Here is a 19,818-nt window from a genome sequence, read left to right as displayed (position 1 = left end):
TAGCGAGGATTGGATCTCAGCACCACATGTTACATTCGAAGTAGCGACCCCCTGCTCCAGATGCTGTATTTTCATGATGGTCTCTGTGCTCATAAGGTTCCCGTAATGGAAGGCAGCATTCTGACTTCTCCAGATTGTTCCCTGCCATGCATATGCATTTCACTTATTAAACTAAGCTTTAGATTGATGGGGAAAAGGTCAGCGCAGTACAGGGAGATGATGCGTTTATACCCAACTGGAACGTAGCCCATGATCAGAGGAAACCTCTTCATACTAAGTATGTCTCAGCTGGGGGGGGTGGAGTGCAGAATGGGTTCCAGTAAATGATTCCATGACATGGTGGTAAAACAAAGCTGTGTTGCTTGGATGTGTGCATGTCCAGGTGCGATGCTCTTTGTAGTGGACCACGGCCGGGCTTGATTCCCGCTAACTTGTAGCATATGAACACAGGGGGGCTGCTCGCACTTCTCACACGAGGCGTGTTGCTGGCACTACAAATTCAGTGGCCGACAGATCTGGCTGCTGTATTTGAATTCCCTTTTCATGTGTAAGGGGATGTCTTGCCCTATAAACCTAAGAAATGGCCTGCCACTGTGCCATCAGGGAACGCATGAAGAAAATGATCGTTCACGTTAACCCGCAAAAAACATTACCTACATGGAGCGTACCGTTTTAATTCTATACTTGTGCTTCCTCTGGCTTATAGGATAGTAATTTCTTTGTAGGTACTGGCATTTTATTTTGCCGTCTGTCCTTTAAAATTGTTCACAAGGCTTCTGTTTTTGTAAAAGCCAGAATTAACCAGCGGGTCCTTAGGGGAAGAACCTCTGTCTTCTGCTGGAGCAAAGTGCTGCACGCAGACATGTCTGAAATCCTACAGGCCCGCCTTTATCACGTTACCGTGGTTTGCTTCCTGAGTAACGGTGGAGGGGGGGGGGGGGGGAGGCATTTCTTGTGTTTTAAGTCGGTCAGCTTTATGTGGGAATTTGTGTAGATAAAGGGCAACCAGACTAGGTTCCAAGGAACACAAATTCCAGTTAAGGAAGCAGCATACTAGCAGTCTGTGTGTGACGGGTGGTACCGCTTATGTCTCACCATGCCACTCTCACACTAGTTTGTTTAATGGATCATACCCTCATGGCTTAATTGTGTTTGCGTAGGTACAGAACTGCCAATTCTGCACTGTTTATAGGACAACATGTAGTCAGCTGTGTAGAAGGAAATAAATGTGTGATTTTTCTAACCAGTGTACCTTGGTCATTGAGTGCTGTAACAGTGCCACCGTTCTCTTCTTGCCAGTAACTATTCATTTACTATTTACTATTATTACTACTAACTATTCATTTAATTTTATTACAAATAATTTTATTACAAATGTAATAAAATGGCTCTGAAAAGCCGTTTGGAAAATGGAGTTCAGAAAGTACTTCTACTTCTGCTGTTTGACGTGTTTGTTGTCCACTGAGCTCATCCTTTGTCAATATGCAATTTTCATTCAGATCGTCCCGATGTACTTATTCACGTGGGTGATAAATATACTCTGTTGCCCCCTGGTGGCTGCTGAAACGATAGGACCGGCTCGCTTGTTACTTTTACTGGAGGCCTTGCTGCGATTCAAGGTTGCTCCGAAATGTACCGTTAATAAATAGAAGATATTCGGAGAGGTGTGTGTGTGTGTGTGTGTGTTCCTGATGGTGGAACAAAGGCTGTTCTTATGTACCTTCCTGCCGCATTATTCTGTAAGCTGACGGGGGTCACTGTCCACATGCAGACATATTCAGTGAGAAGCTAATGACACCAACTCGGCGTAGTATTTTGTAGTGTGGAACTCACTGATAATTCAGTTTACGAGGCGCGGAACACCCTCCATTATATCGGTTCATTTCGGAAATATCCAGTCCACCGATCTATTCAATGGGCTTCCCGTGTTAGACCAGCTGATGCAGCCACTGTGATGCTCACTTGAGATGGTTTTACTGGTGCGTACTGGTTCTGATCCACTGGTTTCCAATACCTGTCAAGTTTAATTTCGAATTTTACAATGTGTGCTAAAGAAATGTGTTTAAAACACGAAGCACTCAAATAGAGAACATGAGACAGATGTACTTACAGTACCACACGATGTGGCGCATATTTTATATGCTCTGGATGCTCTTTATGAGTTTTACTCACTGACAGCATCCGTTCTTTTTATATTTGTGCCCAAATTTCAATGCCTGCCCTAAATCCACCCCACGCCCCTTCACGTGCACACACCCCAAGATCCACCGCGCGCCCCTTCACGTGCACACACCCCAGGATCCACCGCGCGCCCCTTCACGTGCACACACCCTAGGACATTGCTGGGTTTATGCTAGCAGTAGCTGTATATATTTCTCTATTATATTCTTCTCTTTTTTTAACACTTGTCAAATTTTTCATAAGATGGCTGCGGTATGGGCCTTAATAAAAAAGTTGTTTTATTATTAATTTCTAAATTTTCTTTTGTGATATGCTAATAATTATCTGGAAAAAAGATATCTCATTTGCACAATGCACCGTCTTGCAGAAAACTCTGATATGCTTGTCATTTATTGCGCCAAGACATTTTGCAGTCATGAATTACAGTGAAGACAAGCCAACTTTATTTACATTTCAACACATTTCATACTGAGGCTAAATTCAAAGTAGTTAAGTCACGGGCAAAGCCGAGGGACATGGCGTGTCCTTGCATAATGTATACAAGGCAAATTATTAGGTCCAGCAAAACGAATAATTTAGTGCTACTAAATCTAGTCCAGGGCGGCATGGTGGTGCAGTGGTTAGCACTGTTGCCTCACACCTCTGGGACCCGGGTTCGAGTCTCTGCCTGGGTCACATGTGTGTGGAGTTTGCATGTTCTCCCCATGTCGTTGTGGGGTTTCCTCCGGGTACTCCGGTTTCCCCCCACAGTCCAAAAACATGCTGAGGCTAATTGGAGTCGCTAAATTGTCCATAGGTATGCATGTGTGAGTGACTGGTGTGTGAGTGTGCCCTGTGATGGGCTGGCCCCCCATCTTGGGTTGTTCCCTGCCTCGTGCCCATTGCTTCCGGGATAGGCTCCGGACCCCCCGCGACCCAATAGGATAAGCGGTTTGGAAAATGGATGGATGGATGGATAAATCTAGTCCACGCGCAAAATTATGTTGGTGGGACGTTAAGGTAAGTTTCAGACTTAATCATTAGTTAATCCTAGTTATTTTGCCGATAAACCTAGTAAGCCCCGCCCCCTAAGAAAAAAGAACGACGATTAGCCATAAACCGTTATTCCTACGACTACAATGGAGTGGCATTGATTACAATGCAAAGTTTTTGTAAAACTTTAGGTTTTATTGGTCTGTGATTGCCAGAATAGCCTCAAATGAAGCTCCAAGATCAAGACCAATGCAGTCAGATTTCAAAGGTAGATCACAGGGTTGCCAACTTTCACGCATCTGGCGTGGCGTAACATCCTACGGCAAATCTATGTAATTCCATTATGAACCTACAGTTAGCGACATCAAAGCGTTGGGGTAGTTTGCAAAATCTATTAACTATTTACAAGGTTTTAAAACTATTACATACATGTAATTTAAAATCTCACTCCAAGAAACTGACCAAAGTTGGCAGCCCTCGTTCAGTTATGACAATGCTGTCATTAACGATTATTTTCTAAAGGGGAAATTCTTCCCTGGCTGCTGGGTAGGAACCATAGTCATTAAGGTCTCGGCGTGCTGGCGCCCGGACGACATTCTGTGCCGCACGCGCGTTTTGAGTGAAATCGGGGCTGCACCGCGGAGAATGAGTTGTCATTATTAGCGGCTTCACAAATTTATGCCTATTTCAAAAATTGCAGCGCAATTCATATATTCCCCTGCGGAAGAGGCGACTGTAAATATCCCCGCGTTCAATGTTTTGATGCCGATTGCTTTTTACTGACATTGAAAGCGTGAAGATTATAGGGACCCGATAACAAAAAAAAAAATAGGAAAGGAAAATGCTGTTAACATTGTATGAACTTTCCGTCGAAAATAAGATTTTTTACGCCGTGCTTCTCTTCTCATGGACGGTGTACCTTTGGGAGGCCTATCTTGCCTCCAGGCAGGTGAGTAAAAATGCAAGCGATTGCAGTCCGGTCCCTTAATGTGCAGGTTGCCAGTCCGCTAAGCTCAAAGAAACGGGCTTTTAAAGAGATCAAACTTTCTTTAAATTGAATACCCTTCACTATATAGCCGTCTTTCTTTAAACCCATGCACATTGTGGTTCATAATTTGTCATATATATATTTTTCCTTCTGTTTAACCAAAGCGGAAGATTTATAAGTCCACCGTTCATGTCCCGGTTGAATTGGGAAAAATCATGGACAAGGACACCTTCGAGAAGTCGCGCCTGTACCAGCTGGACAAGAGCAACTTCAGCTTCTGGTCAGGGTTGTATTCAGAGGCCGAGGGGACGGTGAGTTCTTTCTTTTTTGTTTTTTGAACGTGGGTACCTGGAAATTGACCTGGGTCCCAAGAGCCAGCTGGATAGTGAGGGCATACAACATGGACTAAAAGTGTTGCTTGTCTTGACTGTTCTGTCTCCCCAGCTCATCTTGCTCCTTGGGGGGATCCCTTTTCTCTGGAGGGTCTCTGGTACAATCACTGGCCGGTTCGGCTTTGGCACTGAGTATGAGGTGGGTGTCATAATGGCGTTTGGCATATAAAACTGTGATGTAGGGATCTGATAAGCATTTTCCAGTCTTGGTTTTGAGGTCACGCTGGTTTTAGGTCTTGATGCCTGTTTTCTTGTAGATCTCCCAGTCCTTGGTATTCCTGATGCTGGCCACACTTTTCAGTGCGCTCACCGGCCTGCCCTGGAGCGTCTACAACACCTTCGTCATTGAGGAGAAGCACGGCTTCAACCAGCAGGTGAGCCGATGGGCTCTGGTGGGGGCCCAGGCCAGCTGGATGACCCGTGGCCCCCCCGGGGCCCTGAACAGGAGCTGACAGAGTCCTGGGAATGATGGAGATGGTCACCTTGTTGTTGAGAGTCACACTTCCTGACTTGCTTCCAGATACTGTGCCCAGATTCTCATCATCTCTCTCTTTAGACACTAGGCTTCTTTCTGAAGGACGCGGTTAAGAAGTTCCTGGTGACTCAGTGCATCCTCCTTCCCGTCACCTCGCTCCTCCTCTACATCATCAAGATCGGTGGCGACTATTTTTTCATCTACGCCTGGCTCTTCACACTCGTCGTCACTCTGGTGAGTTGCTGTCTTCCCTCACATACCAGTGGCCTTGCTTTGCCGGGAGCGGAAGCTGGAGGAGTTAATAAAGCGCCTTTGAAATAAGCAGTGCCACCATCAACTTCCGGACGTTACGCAGAGCTGTATGCGTGAATGCAAATGTACCAGACATCTTGCTGACTTTACCCTGCTAGCTCCTTACTACAAGGTCCAGGTAATTTCTGTGATCCCCATGTGTGATTGGAGCAGGAAATTGTCCAGAGAATTTGCCATGAGTGTTGACGTTTCTATCAAGCGAGTGGTACGAAAATGGAAGAATACAAACAAACCTTACACATACAAACCTTCTCAAGCTGCTGCTGGACACAGATTCAAAACGCTGCAGCTTTCATTCTCTGGTGGGATCTTTGTGTATGTGTAGTGTAGCTGCTCTTAGTCTTTTCTGCTTGCCTGTATTTTGCTTTGCATTCTTTCGGTGATATTGCAGATATGTCCAAACGCATGTAGAATGTCTTCGATGTACGATAAAAAAAAACACGGAGATTTCTGCAGGGTACATTTAGTATCATGCCGTGTCTTCCGCATGCTCCCCAAGTGCCTCCCTTCGTCTAAACCAACCGGAGCGTTTCTGGGAGGTGTGAACACGTTGGACAGCGACAGTCTCTGGTCGAGTGTCCCATGTGAAAGGAAAATGTCCACACCTGATTCTCCAGACAATGTCTGGAGTTCATATATGAGAATGATGCAAGACACTCAGTCGCCCCACTTTTCCCACTTCTCCGCTGGGCAGGTTCTGGTCACGATCTACGCTGATTACATCGCCCCGCTGTTTGATAAATTTACGCCTCTGCCGGACGGAGAGCTGAAGAAGGAGATCGAGAGCCTGGCCCAGTCCATCAGCTTTCCCCTCACCAAGGTCTACGTGGTGGAAGGTAACACCTCCCTCTGTCAGTTCTGGTGCTGTTACAATGACCTGCAGGTCTGGAAGTGCTGGCCAGACTGTGACATGGCTGGGAGATGTGTGCTGCCTCTGGCCAGACTGTGACGTGGCCGGGAGATGTGTGCTGCCTCTGGCCAGACTGTGACGTGGCTGGGAGATGTGTGCTGCCTCTGGCCAGACTGTGACGTGGCTGGGAGATGTGTGCTGCCTCTGGCCAGACTGTGACGTGGCCGGGAGATGTGTGCTGCCTCTGGCCAGACTGTGACGTGGCCGGGAGATGTGTGCTGCCTCTGGCCAGACTGTGACGTGGCCGGGAGATGTGTGCTGCCTCTGGCCAGACTGTGACGTGGCCGGGAGATGTGTGCTGCCTCTGGCCAGACTGTGACGTGGCCGGGAGATGTGTGCTGCCTCTGGCCAGACTGTGACGTGGCCGGGAGATGTGTGCTGCCTCTGGCCAGACTGTGACGTGGCCGGGAGATGTGTGCTGCCTCTGGCCAGACTGTGACGTGGCCGGGAGATGTGTGCTGCCTCTGCTGCTGCCTCCTCTCCAAAGGACGGCTCTGCAAACACTGCAGGTAGCTCTTGGGCTACTTTCAATACCCAATGTAAAGAATTTCCACATGGCCGACATCTCGATAGTTCGGAGCCTTACAGTCTGCGCAGCTGAAAATGCGGCAGATGCAGGAAACTAAAGGAGTTGGGATCCGGATCGGTCTGCGGCAGCCGATCCCGAAACATTAAAATATGCCTGGGTCTTGGATATTGGCTGGGGGCATGTCTGTGCGGTGTTGGGGGTTCGGAGCTGCCGGTACAGGTGGGCAGAGTTAACGTGGTCTAGAAGATTCTCTGTCGAACGGCCCCTCATGCCGTTTTTGAGACGTCCTTTTCCCGCCTCAGGGTCAAAGCGCTCGTCACACAGCAATGCCTATTTCTATGGGTTCTTCAAGAATAAGCGCATCGTGTTGTTCGACACCCTGCTGGAGGATTACTCCCCGCTGAACAAGGCCCCTGAGGTGGAGCCCCAGCAGGGGGCAGGGGACGAGGGGGACGAGCAGAGCAAGCCGAAACCCAAGGTGCGCACCTCCGCGCTGCCAACACGCTGACAGAATATGACGTGTGTGATGTGCAAGTCATACCCCTGACCTCTGACCTCTAAACTTGGCAGAATAAGAGGCAGGGCTGCAACAACCCAGAGGTCCTGGCTGTGCTGGGGCATGAGCTTGGACACTGGAAACTGGGACACATGGTGAAGAACATCCTGATAAGTCAGGTGCGTGTCTGTGCGCTTCACTTATCCCAAGTGCGACATGGCCATCGAGCTGCCGCCCCCATTCCATCTCCTCCGTTTGCTTTCTTACAGATGAACTCCTTCCTGTGCTTCTTCCTCTTTGCCGTCCTGATTGGCCGGAAGGAGCTCTTCATGGCCTTCGGTTTCCATGAGAGCCAGCCCACTCTGATTGGTCTGATGATAATATTCCAGTTCATCTTTTCGCCCTACAATGAGGTAATGCCTTCATCGGTATTTCCCCCCCAAGGTCTCTGATCCTAGAAGGGCCCACTTCTGATCCATGCTCTTTGATAAGCCGTATGTTAAGCAATGTGTGTCTGTGTTTCTAAACATGCATCATTATGCTCCTCTGCCCCTCGGCAGCTGCTGTCTTTCTGCCTGACGGTGCTGAGCCGCAGGTTCGAGTTCCAGGCCGACGCCTTCGCCCGTGCCATGGGCCAGGCCTCGGAGCTCTACTCCGCCCTCATCAAGCTGAACAAGGATAACCTGGGCTTCCCCGTGTCCGACTGGCTCTTCTCCATGTGGCACTATTCCCACCCTCCTCTGCTGGAGCGCCTGAGGGCTCTGCGGGGCCCCAAGCAGGACTGACGCTGCCCACGGAGGGAGGCAGCCCCCCTGCCTGGCTACCCCAAAGGAGCAGCCTTTCCTCCAAAGACCCTCTGATACTCCAGTCTCCCCTACCCTGCCCCTTCTCCTGCCTCTCTTCCTCCTCCATTTCTCCTCCGTCTTGATTTTGCTTTTGTTAGCTCACCTGAATGTCTGCATCAATCGAACGTGTTTGCTGTAGGAGAGCCAGGCTGCGACTGCTGCTGTAGTCTGTCAAAATGGTTTGGCTGAGATGCTCCCCATATATGTTTCTGAACAGTTTTACTTTTTTAATCCTTTGTGTCTATTAGACAGATATGTAACAGGCTGTCCGCTGTGAGACCAGGAGCCCCTGCCCTCTTTCCGATGCTTGTCTCGTTGCCCGCCGTGTCTTATCCACTGAGTGATGTTACCATCAGTCTTATATCAGACCTTTCTGTGGTTTCTTCAGATCAGTTTGGGGAAAGTTGACATTGCAGCATTTTTAAAATCCCATTATGACTGTACTGTGGATGCTTAGCAAAGTTTGTCTGTTCCGGAATATTATGAAGTGGAGGCGTTTGTCCGTAGTTTTTAAATAAGGATTATGGAAATATTTTTATTATTTTAATGTTTTTGATTTCACCTGATTTGAACAAAATCGCCTCAAGTCTTTTTTGTTTGGTTAGTAGGAAGGGAGGGTCTGACCATAAATTGTAAATAATTGTTCAAAAAAGAAACCTTGAATGAAAAGTCGAGTGTTAACATTAGCTAGGAATCTTAAGTTTTGCCTCGTATGATTTTGATTTTTTTATGTTCGTGCCTGCGTTTGCAGAGTGTGGGGCGACTGCTATGCTGAGTGCGTGTCCGCAGAAGAGTTGGTGGAGATTTGGGAAGGGGCTATATGGGCGTGGCGGATGCGGCCGGCTGGGCGGGGCCAAGTGGGGTGTGACGGATGTGGCCGGCTGGGCGGGGCCAAGTGGGGCGTGGTGGGTGCTGTCGGCTGGGCGGAGCATCCCCATCCTCGCTGAGCTCCATTTCCTCGCGCTGCGTAAATGCGAGGCACCCTTGTCATTTCAAGTATTTTGAGTTGAATCTGAGTGATGTACTTTCATTGGGAAAAATGTGAATAAAACCTTCACAACAGCCTTGCCGCCTGCGACCGTATTTTTCTGTGCAATGGTTTCAGAAGTTGAACTATCTCGATATGCGGCCTTCGCATAACACGTTGCAATTACATTTTGTGTAACAAGCAATACTTGTAGGCAACATTTTTTTAAACACTAGTAGTCCATCTGCATGTTAAGTGAATGAAAGATAACATTTTTCCAGTCTTAATTCTACACAGTCACGAAGACTACGTTTTTTTAAATACGTAACTGCATGTTTCAAATAATTGGTCGGGTTATCTTAGCCTTAAATGAAATCATTCCGCTACTTTTTAATTGTATGAAAATATACATCAGGCAATGTACTAAGCATACATTCAAAATGTCCAATTTTTAAATGGTAGTGGGATGCTGAAACGACTGTTTTACACTACAGACATTTAGATAAGTCAGGTGGATCGCTGTAGTTTACGCCATGTAACAGCGCAGTATACCATCGCATCCGAGCGTGTAAACAGCACGAAGGCACTGGGGCAGCTTCGTCGCATATCAAATACGCACCCAGTCATGAAGGGATACAAACGGACTAGCCGACCGAACCATTACGCTGAAACTACAGTGACCAGTTTTTTTTTATCTTTATATTTTATTATATATTTTCAACGAAATCACAGAATATGCAATTTTTCCCACGAGTAAATGTCCGTAGTTTCGATTGCTTTAGTGAAATGTCGGATTTTCTAGGCTGTTCAAAGGTTTCGTAGCACCCCTGTGTTAGTATTTGGTGGGCCCTCTTCCATACCTTATAGCGGACAAGGACACCGGCCCTTCATTGACAGTAGAGAGCGGCTCTGCTATCAACAGCAATGTCACGACTGTTAAGATCCAATTTGAGGGGTTTACTGACCATGCAGATCCGGATGTCATCCGATCAGGTAAAACACTAACCTGTGCTCATCCGTGGACCCTACATATGTATATAGACGTATATATTTGTATGTGGACGACGGGTTGACCGTAAGCATACTGGATGTGTATGTGGGAGATGGAGGCCTTGGACTCATTTTCATTCACTATGCTAACAGCTAAAAGCCAATTAAAATGTTGTCTGAATGCTGTTTGTTTGTTGGCTAACCTTAGATCAAAGAAACCCGCATCGTGGTATATTTGCATTTTTGTTTAGCGTGTAGAAAGAGAACCGTATGCTCACCCCGCCGGCTTTGAAGTTTGAAATTAATCGCGGCTAGATAATGCATGTGACGGGAAATAGTTTTAAATGATTAATTTAATTATTCATACTCGCTAAACGGTTGGCTTAATCGCAGTAGGATTTAAGTGATTTATTTAATTTTTTAAGGATAATCATCTTTCACTGGCTAGCAAAATGGCTTGTTCTGCTTTGTAACTTCAATGTACGTTTAAAGATATACCCGATAGTGGAAACGCTGAGTTATTCTTTTCCCAGTTCCGGACAATTCTGTTTGAAGAAAACGTAAGCAGGTCGCTTCACTCTTATGTGACGAACTAAAAGCTCAGAAATGCCTGAGTTATTTTCAGAAGGTTCACCTGATACTAGGATCCACACATTGCAGTTCCCAGTGTTATACCGAATTCGTCTTTTGTGTGCTTTGAAACGTTGTGTAGGATATCAGTCACATTAATTTTGTCCACAGTGGATTTTGGCGAAGTACTTGCAAATTTGTTAGTGTTGCAAAGTGTCAGCTGTTTTCTGAGTCTTTTTTTTATTTTTTTTTTATTACATGTGCTGTCCTGAACTATGCTGTGTTACATTGTGATGGTGCATGACTTCCCTCCCCATCTGTGGTTTAGTTGGGTGAGCTGGGCAAAGGAGCAGGTAAGGGTGGAGGTGGTGGAGGTGCTGTACGAGAGGCTGGAGGAGCTTTTGGCAAAAAGCAGGCAGCTGAAGAAGAACTCTACTTCAAGTGAGTTATGGGACTGTGTATGAAACGCAACGTCACTGTCTAAGATGAAGGGGAGAAACTGAGACATTTCACTTAATAGGCTGCTTTTGATTTGCGATATCAGAGCCCCGTTTATATCCATAAACTGTATGTCTACATAATCGTGATGTTACCTTTTCAGGTTATAGCAGAGCTGTGGCATGTGAAAGATTCACCTTTAGCTTTGTGCTTGCAGACGTAAGGAACAGGAGCAGCTGGCTGCACTCAGGCAACACCACCAGGAAGAGATCGAGCACCACAAGAAGGAGATCGAGCGGTTGCAGCGCGAAATTGACCGGCACAAGGGCAAGATCAGGAAGCTGAAGCACGATGACTGAAGATCTCGCTGCCACGGCGCTCTGCCAATGTACTTGCGTGCCTCCGGGGCCAACGTGACGACACTCCATGTCACCCCGCCAGACCCACTCCTCTGACGGGATGCTTTGTGCTCCACTGCATGTGTGCACACTTTATGTGCTTGAGTTCATTAAAAGAAATTTTCTTCTATTAAAGTGTCTTGGCTGTGGTCATCTTTAATATGACACATTGCGGGATTGTTTTGCACGAAATTATCTTGGTATGTTGTATAACGAGGAATGAGAATGACGAATCGGCGTAGGTCCTGTTGGGTACCACCTGGTAAGGGAAAGGGGCTGGACGTGTCCAGACTCCAGGATCAAGCTGTTTTTAATGAGTTTCCATAGTTTGTGTGAGGAACTTGCAGATTTGGATTCAACTGCTGATTCTAATGTGATGTGGGAGACTGTCTGTGACAAGACCCTGGAGATCGCCAAGTGCCATGCTGGTGTTGCCGGTGTTCCCCGAAGGTGTTTATCTTGCTAGGCACCCTGGATATTATTGAGAGGAGTCGCAGCGCGCGGATCGATGGCAATGGAGGGACAGCTGCAAGGGCTCTGGAGACTGATAAGGAGCCGTTTTGTTAGAGGGATCTATGAGCAAGTGACAGACCATCTATGGTCTAGCGACCCACGTCCCGCTTACCGAGGAATCGAAGAATTATGCACATCTGAATCTGTTCCTCAGTTGCAGTCAGGGTGGGTGAAGGTCGTACAGATGACACTGCAGTTGTGACCTGCTGGGCCAGCTACTTTGAGCAACGATTTAAAGCTGATCCTCAGGCTATGATGTTGGACGTCTCTGGGGTCCACCGTTCTTATGGCTTTTCCTCCAGTTAGCTGTGAATCACCCACTCCCACTGAGATTGCACACTTAGTGACCCTGCTGGGGGTAGGGAAGGCCGCAGGGATCTGTAGTATCTGGGGTGAGCTTCTCCAGGCTGGTGGTAAGGCTGTCCTCCTGGCAATCTTTGCTTCCATGTGGGAGATAGGCGTCATTCCAACTGACTGCAAAATGGGACCTATTGTCCCTATCTGGAAAGGGAAGGGTGATCACCTGGATTGTGGCAACTACAGGGAGATGACACTGCTCTCAGTGCCTGGTAAGGTCTTTGCTACGGTCAACCTCAACAGAATCCATGATCTTTCGTTTGCCTACTAGGGACTGGAGCGGTCTGGTTTTACACCGAAGAAGTCTGCTGTCGACCAGATCCTGGCACTGAGGGTTCAGAATGAGCATAAATGAGAATTTCACGTAGAATTTCTTTGCAGCCTTTGTTGATTTTTGTAAAGCGTTTGATTCAATTGAGCTGCGTTATGTGACATCCTGAGACTTCATGCGATCTGGCCCATACACTGTTACTGTGAGTGCTGTATAAAGTGGAGGCAGAACCTCTGCATTCCTCCCAGTTGATTCTGAGGTTCATCAGGGGTGTGTTCTTGCTCCTCATTGCTGAGGACCCAAGTGGCTGCACTAGGTCAAAGGGGCGCCCATGTATCGCCTGGCTGTGGCAGATATATGGCCATTTCCAGGGAGTGGGACGGCAGTGGGTGTCTTCTTGCATATGGGGTCACTAACTGGAATCCCGAGGTGTTTCGTTATGTGATGGGTGCTGCAGTGTGCTGTACCAGTGATGCTCCCCAACCTGACCTAAATGAAAATGGGAATTCAATAAGCCGAATGCATATTTCAGCTTTCTGAAAACTAGTATTTCATGAGATTTCCCCAAATTGCACCAAAAACTACGTCCCTGATGTTCAGAGAACAAATTAACTAACTAAATATTTAAAAATCAATTTATCTGTATGACTTTTCTACATTTTAAGCATTGGCCTTCTGATGTATAGAAGATGGATTTCAAAAATACCATCATTAGTTTCAAATGTAGTCACATATACTGTGTATATTTGTAGTGAAATATTTCTTCCACCTGCGTCATGGATCCTACGCAAAGGCAAAACACGTAACATGTAGAAAAACGGTAAGATACACAGAGAAAATAGCTAATTAAAAATCCAATGACCCCGACGTGATTTGAACACGCAACCTTCTGATCTGGAGTCAGACGCGCTACCGTTGCGCCACGAGGCCCGCGGCGATTACGGCGTTTTCTTCTTAATTTGTAGTTAATATAATGGACGTAGGGTGTCTTGACGTAAACATGGGACGTAATACGTTTACCGACGGTGGCGTCACGTGGGATCCACCTAAGCTCCACCCCTGACCCCTGATTTCTACACCCAGCGGCCCCGTTCCTCTTTCTTTTTCCACATCATGGCGGACCGCTTCAATAAGGTGTGTAATGGAGTCACAGTAAACGGAACGAAATGTGAATTAAATTCGAAATAGTCGAGTGTTTTACGGTAACTTGATGATCGTATATTTTTTCTTCCACGATATTTGAAAGCTTGGTGCATTAGGTGACATAAGTTAGTGAATATTTCACTGGTCTGTCAGCGGTAGGGCTGAGCAGTGTAAGCTGAGGTAACCACGTTGTTTGACTTAGGATACGCTAACCGGTCCAGCGTCTTTAGATGGAATTATATTTTATCGTAATATATGTATTTCCGTGTCAGTATTCTGGATTTCGTACGTAGTAACATTCATTTCTGCGGATCCAGAATTTTTGTGCTTTATTTCGCTGGGCCGCGCTGGCTGATTTATTTTAGCGTTGCTGTGCCGCAGTCTGTCGGCCTTTTTTTCACGATTAGCTGTAATTTGTTTCATTTTACAGCCACACATTCATAGTCAGGAGTGCATATATGCTGTCAATATTTTCAGATGTGACTGGCTGAATGTGTTTGACTTTTTTCGTGTGTTTGGCACAGCACACATTTTTGAGCATAGAGATATTTTTGGCCGCATGTATACGCGATTTCCATCAGATATGCTGATCGTCGGTGATGTTTGAATACAGCCTATAGTTCGAGTTTCAACGACTATGAGAAGGCTTTTCATGCACTACCATCTGAGACGAGTGGCACCACGATAAAAGAGCCGGCTCTCTGGTGTGCAGGCTCCACATTAACTGTATCTGTCTCGTGTTTAATCCCCAGGTTCTGCTGCTTGATGGCAGAGGCCATCTCCTTGGTCGTCTTGCCGCTATTGTGGCGAAGCAGCTTCTGCTTGGTAAGAAACTTATGTCCAGGACGTATGGTGTGGGTGAGGTACTCAATTTGGTAACTGGGTAAATCAGGAGTAGTTTCCTGCCTGGGAAACTGTAAATAGCCGTTTTATATTAAATCCACCACAGTATCTTAAACGAATGGCTGTGTGCAATATCATTGCTGAGGCCTGTATATGAACTCCTGAGAAACTAATCCTGATTTGCCTCAGTGAGGTTGTTTTAAAGCTACAAAACATTGCTGTATTGGCATGTCATTGATGATGCATAACCTACATTGTTTGAGTTTAACTACCATGAGAAAACTCTCATGCACTACCATCTGAGACAGCCAAGGGTACTTGGAATGATGCCCACGATCACACACCTCTGCTGTTCTAATGGTCATTCTTGTTACAGGCCAGAAAGTGGTGGTGGTGAGGTGTGAAGGGATCAACATTTCCGGAAACTTCTACCGCAATAAATGTGAGTGTATTCTGATTTTCAGAATATGGTTCGTCGTTTACCTCATGCCGCCTTGTACCTGCTGGTGTGAGCAGCGGGCATTGTGACAAAGCGGGCTGAGCGACCTCTGGAGATGTAGTGATACCACCAGTGTGATGAAAGCTGAAAATTGTTGCCCTGCTCTGACCACCAGTTAGTCTTTATGCTGTACGATGACTTGAATTTGTATGGAAGGCGATGTAAAGAAGTAGATGGAAGGAAACCCCTGTTGCTGATTAGCAGGGGTGTGATGTTGGTATTTGCTTTTGGATAGTGAAGTACCTGGCTTTCCTTCGGAAGCGGATGAACACCAACCCTTCACGTGGACCGTACCACTTCAGGGCACCCAGCAGGATTTTCTGGAGGACAGTGAGAGGTGGGCGAGGGGCTTTGCCTGGTCTGGCAGCCTCTGCAGAGGTGCCCTTTCATTTTGCATCAGTCTGTCCCATACTGTGATGAACACATTATCCCAAACCTGAACATTTTTTTGATGAAACAACATTACGGATCTGACTACTGAGTTGGGACTGGATGTTTTTATATGCAGGCTTTCATTCTTGCCCTGGCAGTCTGCAAAATACTGTTAAACAAAAACATCAGTGTTAGTCGTTAGTCTCAGAGTGTTACCTGTAATCGGAGCTGATCAGTCTTCCATCTCACCAATTAGGTATGCTCCCCCACAAAACCAAGAGGGGACAGGCTGCCCTTGAGCGGCTGAAGGTGTTCGATGGTATCCCTCCTCCCTTTGACAAGGTGAGTGGCCCAGGCTGTTTAATTCTCCAGTCTGCTTTCTGGGTGCTGTCAATGATGCCTTTTTACCTACATTGTTCGATTCTTCAGCATGAGAACATTTTACATATCTGAGTGGCACCCACCACTTCTTTGCCAAAAATGGTGTCTTGTCAGTCGCTCACCTGTTGGTTGCTCCCGACAGAAAAAGCGTATGGTGGTGCCTGCTGCTTTGAAGATTGTTCGCCTGAAGCCATCTCGCAAGGTATGTTCCACAGAAAAAAAAGAAATCCATTTTACTGTGTTACATGTTGGTTATGCTACAATGAGGACGGAACCAGTTGACAAAGTAAGCACTGGATTCCCCCTCATTACTGGGTAATGTACCATTGTTTACCAACTGTGCTTCTGTCTTGCTCGCCTCAGTTTGCCCTGCTTGGCCGCCTGGCTCACGAGGTTGGCTGGAAGTACCAGGCCATCACGGCCACCCTGGAGGAGAAGCGGAAGGAGAAATCTAAGATGCGCTTTAGGAAGAAGAAGGCTGAGCGAAAGCTGCAGAAGGTGGCAGAGAAAAATGTGCAGAGCAAAATTGCAAAATACACTGATGTTCTGAAACAATATGGCATCCTTGTATGAGCTGGCTTTGACTCATCAAAATAAATGTTTATAGAAATTATTCGGATCATTTTTCCTTATTGCATGTGTGAATGGAGGGCCTTAAAATTTGGCCAGTTTGCTTGTGCATGTATGAGGAGGATTGTATTAGCATGACGGTTCTCAAGTGGACGGACAAATTTAATATCTACATCTGTTTATGATCCCGAGACGGTGCTCCCAATCCCCACAGGCAAGTATGCAGGTGGCATGTGTATCCAACAATGCCTAAGAACCTAGGTTACAAAGGAATCGCGCCGTCCCGCCCGTTTCTTCGCTTTCATTGGCGAAACCTTTACGTCCATCACTGTGGCACTGTGTGATTGGTTCTTAATTTTCTTACGCCACGACCCTGGAAAGTGGCATTGGAAACCCCGCGGTGGAGTTGCGTGCGCGCACCCATAGTCAGGGTCGGGTTGACCGCGAGGAAGTGCCGTGGACGATCGTCGGCGCCGTCTTGAGTGTTGCTCCGTGGGCAGAACCAAATAAAGACTTATCAAATTCAAATCAACCACGTCCAGCCCTTTCTTCCATAACCTGCTCGGAGACGTGAACTGCGGGAGGTTGCAGTGAACAGCATTTTGTGAAGGAGCGGTAAGTACTCGCCGGGTTTCGTATTTTTTTCACCCTCATGGCTGAGGGATGGCTTGTTTGGAGGATTTTAGTTAGGCCCTAATTTTTAACTAATGCATGTGAGTAAATACCAGGTAAATGAGCATATCTTTAATTTATTTTAAGGGTCGCTGTGCACCATTCAATAACTGAGAAGCAGTCGCGTTTTGTTTTGCCACTAATTTCGGTTTTCGAAAGGCTGGCAGAAAATCGAATACCGAGGCGTACAGTTTGAGGGGGGCGGAACGGCTTTTTGTGTACAATCAGCCTCAGTCGCGCCGTAACCATTGTCCTAACACCGATATGCTCCGCCGATACGTCTCGTTAACAGCGGGACCCCCCGCCGGCGAACCGGTAGCACTGTCGCAGTAGTGCCGCGTCTCAGCGGTAGCTCCGTTAGCGAGGCGGCCGCCGCCGGCTGTTTTTTTTTTCGTAACCCTCCGTGAGCCGCCGCTGCCGCGCGCCGGCCGTGACGCGTCTCCTCGGCTCGTGCGCCTGTGCGGCGGATTCTGCGCGAGCCGGTGCAGCGGACCCGGCCGTCCGGAGTGTGATGGAGGGGTCGCCCCGACGCCGGCTTTGTTCGCTCCCTCGCCGTTAGCCGGGCAAGAGCGGCTTCGCGGCCTGTCTCATGGCGGCCGGAGATGTCTCCCGGTGAGCGGCTGCGTGTGAATGTGGGTCGGCGGCTCGTGCGCCGGAGCCGCATGCGAATGGGAAGTTTAAGATGCAGCAGCGAAGAGGATCTGGTGTCAAGCCAGACTGATCCAGCCGTGATGGGCTCCGTCCCTTACGTCTGAGAGTTTTCTCTAGACTGATAAGTGTAAAACAGCAGCGTATGCTGTTTTCTTTTATTATATTAGCACTGATCAGATACTGATGTAGTTCCATTAAACTTACGCGCGCTCTCGTTGTATCAGTTCTTTCCCTGAGGTCTGGCTTTGCTGTGATCGGCAGGAGAATGGCGGCTGAGGTGAACGGTAACTCAGCTCCCGTGAAGGAGGACGAGGAGCCTATGGACATCACTGTCACACACACGGAGAACTACCAGACGCTCCTGGCCGCCGGCCTCCCGCAGAAAGTCGCAGAGAGCCTGGACAACATCTTTCAGACAGGTGTGGGGTGCTTTGTGCCTGCATTCTGCACTTTTAAAGATGCTGTAAACGATGTTCAGGAATTGGGAAATTGTAAAATGTATTACTGACCCTCTAAATGAGTGCAGGTGGCAGCATGGGCATGCTGGTGGATGCATGACTGCTCTGTTAGATCCATGCATTTTGTCAGGGGGGTCAGTCATTGGGATGCCGGATTCTGTCAGATAGGAACCCTGTTAATAGCATTTACTTTAAACCTATAATCTTTAGGCCTTGTGGCTTATGCTGACCTGGACGAGAGGGCCATTGATGCTCTGAGGGAGTTCAATGAAGAAGGGGCGCTGTCTGTTCTGCAGCAGTTCAAGGAGAGCGATCTGTCCCATGTGCAGGTATGTATATGTCTCGAGGCTCCCTTTTCCCTCCTGTGTTTGTGCCGTTGTGGTGGGCATGGCCTCACATGCTGGACTTCCCCTGATTTTCTATTTGTTTTTCATTTTTAATGTGCGACCCTTTTCAGAACAAAAGTGCATTTCTCTGTGGGGTCATGAAGACTTACAGGCAGAGGGAGAAGCAGGGCAGCAAAGTGCAGGAATCCACCAAGGGGCCAGACGAGTCCAAGATCAAGGTGATGTATCACCTGCACTGCCCAGCAAGGGGCTGGACCCGGGGCCCCGTGTCATCGTATTTTTTGTGCTTACTTTTTGGCCCCGTGTCATCCGGCAGCTTCTGCTTACTTTCAGGGCCTCGTGTTATTGGGGCCCCTCATCATCCCACTGTTTGTGCTTAATTTCAGGGCCCCATGTTATCCCACTGTTTGTGCTTAAAGCCATTTGTGAAAGTGCATTATCTGCTACCTTCCACGTGCTCTGAGCTCAACGCCGTAAACGATAAGTGTAAAGTGGCAGCAGTGAGTGCTGTTCTGGCTTGGCACCTCTGGTCACTGCCTGTACATTAAAGTGAACATTCAGGGCATGAGCTGGATTGCCGTCCTGACAATGGCACAAGCCTGGCTCACTCCTGAGCTGGTGGTAATACCAGAGGGGCTGGATCGAGGCAAACGGGCCGGTTTGTGGCGTGTTGCGTATGTTTATCCCGTCCTCCCTCTTACGGCGTGCCCCACAGGCTCTCCTGGAGAGGACAGGCTATACCCTAGATGTCACGACTGGTCAGAGGAAGTATGGAGGCCCCCCTCCTGAGGAGGTGTATTCTGGGTCTCAGCCAGGAGTTGGGACAGAGGTAAGGACCCAAATCCCTTTATTTTTCATTTGCTGAGATCATCCCCTAAGTGTTTCCATGTTTAGTCAGAGGCAAGCAGGTATCTATTGATGTGGGGATGTGTAGAGAAAGAGAGCTACTGTAGCAGCTATGTAACTTGTTTCAGTGGTACAGGAACACTGTGATACAGGCTTGTTTGTATAAAAATAAACTCTTATACAATGGGGTGTGATGGGGGGGGGGGCAAGAGATGCTGACCTGACGGATGTGTATTCTCTGGTCATCCCAGGTGTTTGTGGGCAAGATCCCCAGGGACCTGTATGAGGATGAGCTGGTACCGCTGTTTGAGAAGGCAGGCCCAATCTGGGACCTGCGGCTGATGATGGACCCGCTGTCGGGCCAGAATCGAGGTTATGCTTTCATCACCTTCTGCAACAAGGAGGCGGCGCAGGAGGCCGTAAAGCTAGTGA

At 47.7% G+C, this 19,818-nt stretch overlaps 4 protein-coding genes and 4 non-coding genes across 18 annotated transcripts in view; 7 read left to right on the top strand and 1 right to left on the bottom strand.

The window, feature by feature from the left end:
• Window positions 1-3,723: 3,723 nt before the first annotated feature.
• zmpste24 (zinc metallopeptidase, STE24 homolog) lies at window positions 3,724-9,165 on the top strand. The gene is made up of 10 exons (XM_048975365.1): window positions 3,724-4,102; window positions 4,306-4,452; window positions 4,586-4,672; window positions 4,791-4,907; window positions 5,090-5,242; window positions 6,015-6,156; window positions 7,062-7,237; window positions 7,330-7,434; window positions 7,525-7,668; window positions 7,816-9,165. The coding sequence occupies exons 1-10, from the start codon at window positions 3,995-3,997 to the stop codon at window positions 8,038-8,040; spliced, it is 1,404 nt and encodes a 467-aa protein (XP_048831322.1). The 5' UTR covers window positions 3,724-3,994; the 3' UTR covers window positions 8,041-9,165.
• Window positions 9,166-9,903: 738 nt separating this feature from the next.
• On the top strand, window positions 9,904-11,598 carry atp5if1b (ATP synthase inhibitory factor subunit 1b). Its single transcript, XM_048975579.1, has 3 exons — window positions 9,904-10,060; window positions 10,956-11,068; window positions 11,283-11,598. The coding sequence occupies exons 1-3, from the start codon at window positions 9,992-9,994 to the stop codon at window positions 11,422-11,424; spliced, it is 324 nt and encodes a 107-aa protein (XP_048831536.1). The 5' UTR covers window positions 9,904-9,991; the 3' UTR covers window positions 11,425-11,598.
• Window positions 11,599-13,462: 1,864 nt separating this feature from the next.
• On the bottom strand, window positions 13,463-13,534 carry trnaw-cca (transfer RNA tryptophan (anticodon CCA)). Its single transcript has one exon. It is a non-coding gene; the product is annotated as a tRNA-Trp (tRNA).
• A 94-nt stretch (window positions 13,535-13,628) lies between these two features.
• On the top strand, window positions 13,629-16,455 carry rpl13a (ribosomal protein L13a). The gene is made up of 7 exons (XM_048974009.1): window positions 13,629-13,738; window positions 14,500-14,572; window positions 14,967-15,032; window positions 15,325-15,426; window positions 15,718-15,803; window positions 15,985-16,044; window positions 16,206-16,455. Exons 1-7 carry the CDS (start codon window positions 13,718-13,720, stop codon window positions 16,413-16,415), a joined length of 618 nt encoding a protein of 205 aa, XP_048829966.1. The 5' UTR covers window positions 13,629-13,717; the 3' UTR covers window positions 16,416-16,455.
• LOC125708176 (small nucleolar RNA Z195/SNORD33/SNORD32 family) lies at window positions 14,337-14,421 on the top strand. Its single transcript, XR_007382435.1, has one exon. It is a non-coding gene; the product is annotated as a small nucleolar RNA Z195/SNORD33/SNORD32 family (small nucleolar RNA).
• Window positions 14,818-14,899, top strand: LOC125708182 (small nucleolar RNA Z195/SNORD33/SNORD32 family). The gene has a single exon (XR_007382440.1). It is a non-coding gene; the product is annotated as a small nucleolar RNA Z195/SNORD33/SNORD32 family (small nucleolar RNA).
• Window positions 15,498-15,573, top strand: LOC125708177 (small nucleolar RNA SNORD50). The gene has a single exon (XR_007382436.1). It is a non-coding gene; the product is annotated as a small nucleolar RNA SNORD50 (small nucleolar RNA).
• Window positions 16,456-16,814: 359 nt separating the features above from the next.
• The window catches only part of LOC125707100 (heterogeneous nuclear ribonucleoprotein R), a 36,230-nt gene continuing 33,226 nt past the window's right edge, over window positions 16,815-19,818 (top strand). For 9 of the 11 annotated variants that reach the window (XM_048974008.1, XM_048974007.1, XM_048974006.1 and 6 more), the window contains exons 1-6: window positions 16,815-17,027; window positions 17,960-18,154; window positions 18,404-18,522; window positions 18,651-18,758; window positions 19,256-19,369; window positions 19,638-19,814. In XM_048974008.1, coding sequence (XP_048829965.1) covers window positions 18,001-18,154; window positions 18,404-18,522; window positions 18,651-18,758; window positions 19,256-19,369; window positions 19,638-19,814 — 672 coding nt within the window. In that variant the 5' untranslated portion in view covers window positions 16,815-17,027; window positions 17,960-18,000. The remainder of the gene's footprint in view (window positions 17,028-17,959; window positions 18,155-18,403; window positions 18,523-18,650; window positions 18,759-19,255; window positions 19,370-19,637; window positions 19,815-19,818) is intronic. The other 2 variants (XM_048973999.1, XM_048973998.1) reach the window with 2 other exon arrangements.

Source organism: Brienomyrus brachyistius, chromosome 14, assembly GCF_023856365.1.
Source record: "Brienomyrus brachyistius isolate T26 chromosome 14, BBRACH_0.4, whole genome shotgun sequence".
Lineage (NCBI taxonomy): Eukaryota > Metazoa > Chordata > Actinopteri > Osteoglossiformes > Mormyridae > Brienomyrus > Brienomyrus brachyistius.
The sequence above is the reverse complement of the archived record's forward strand: the minus strand, read 5'-3'. Positions and strand labels throughout refer to the sequence as shown.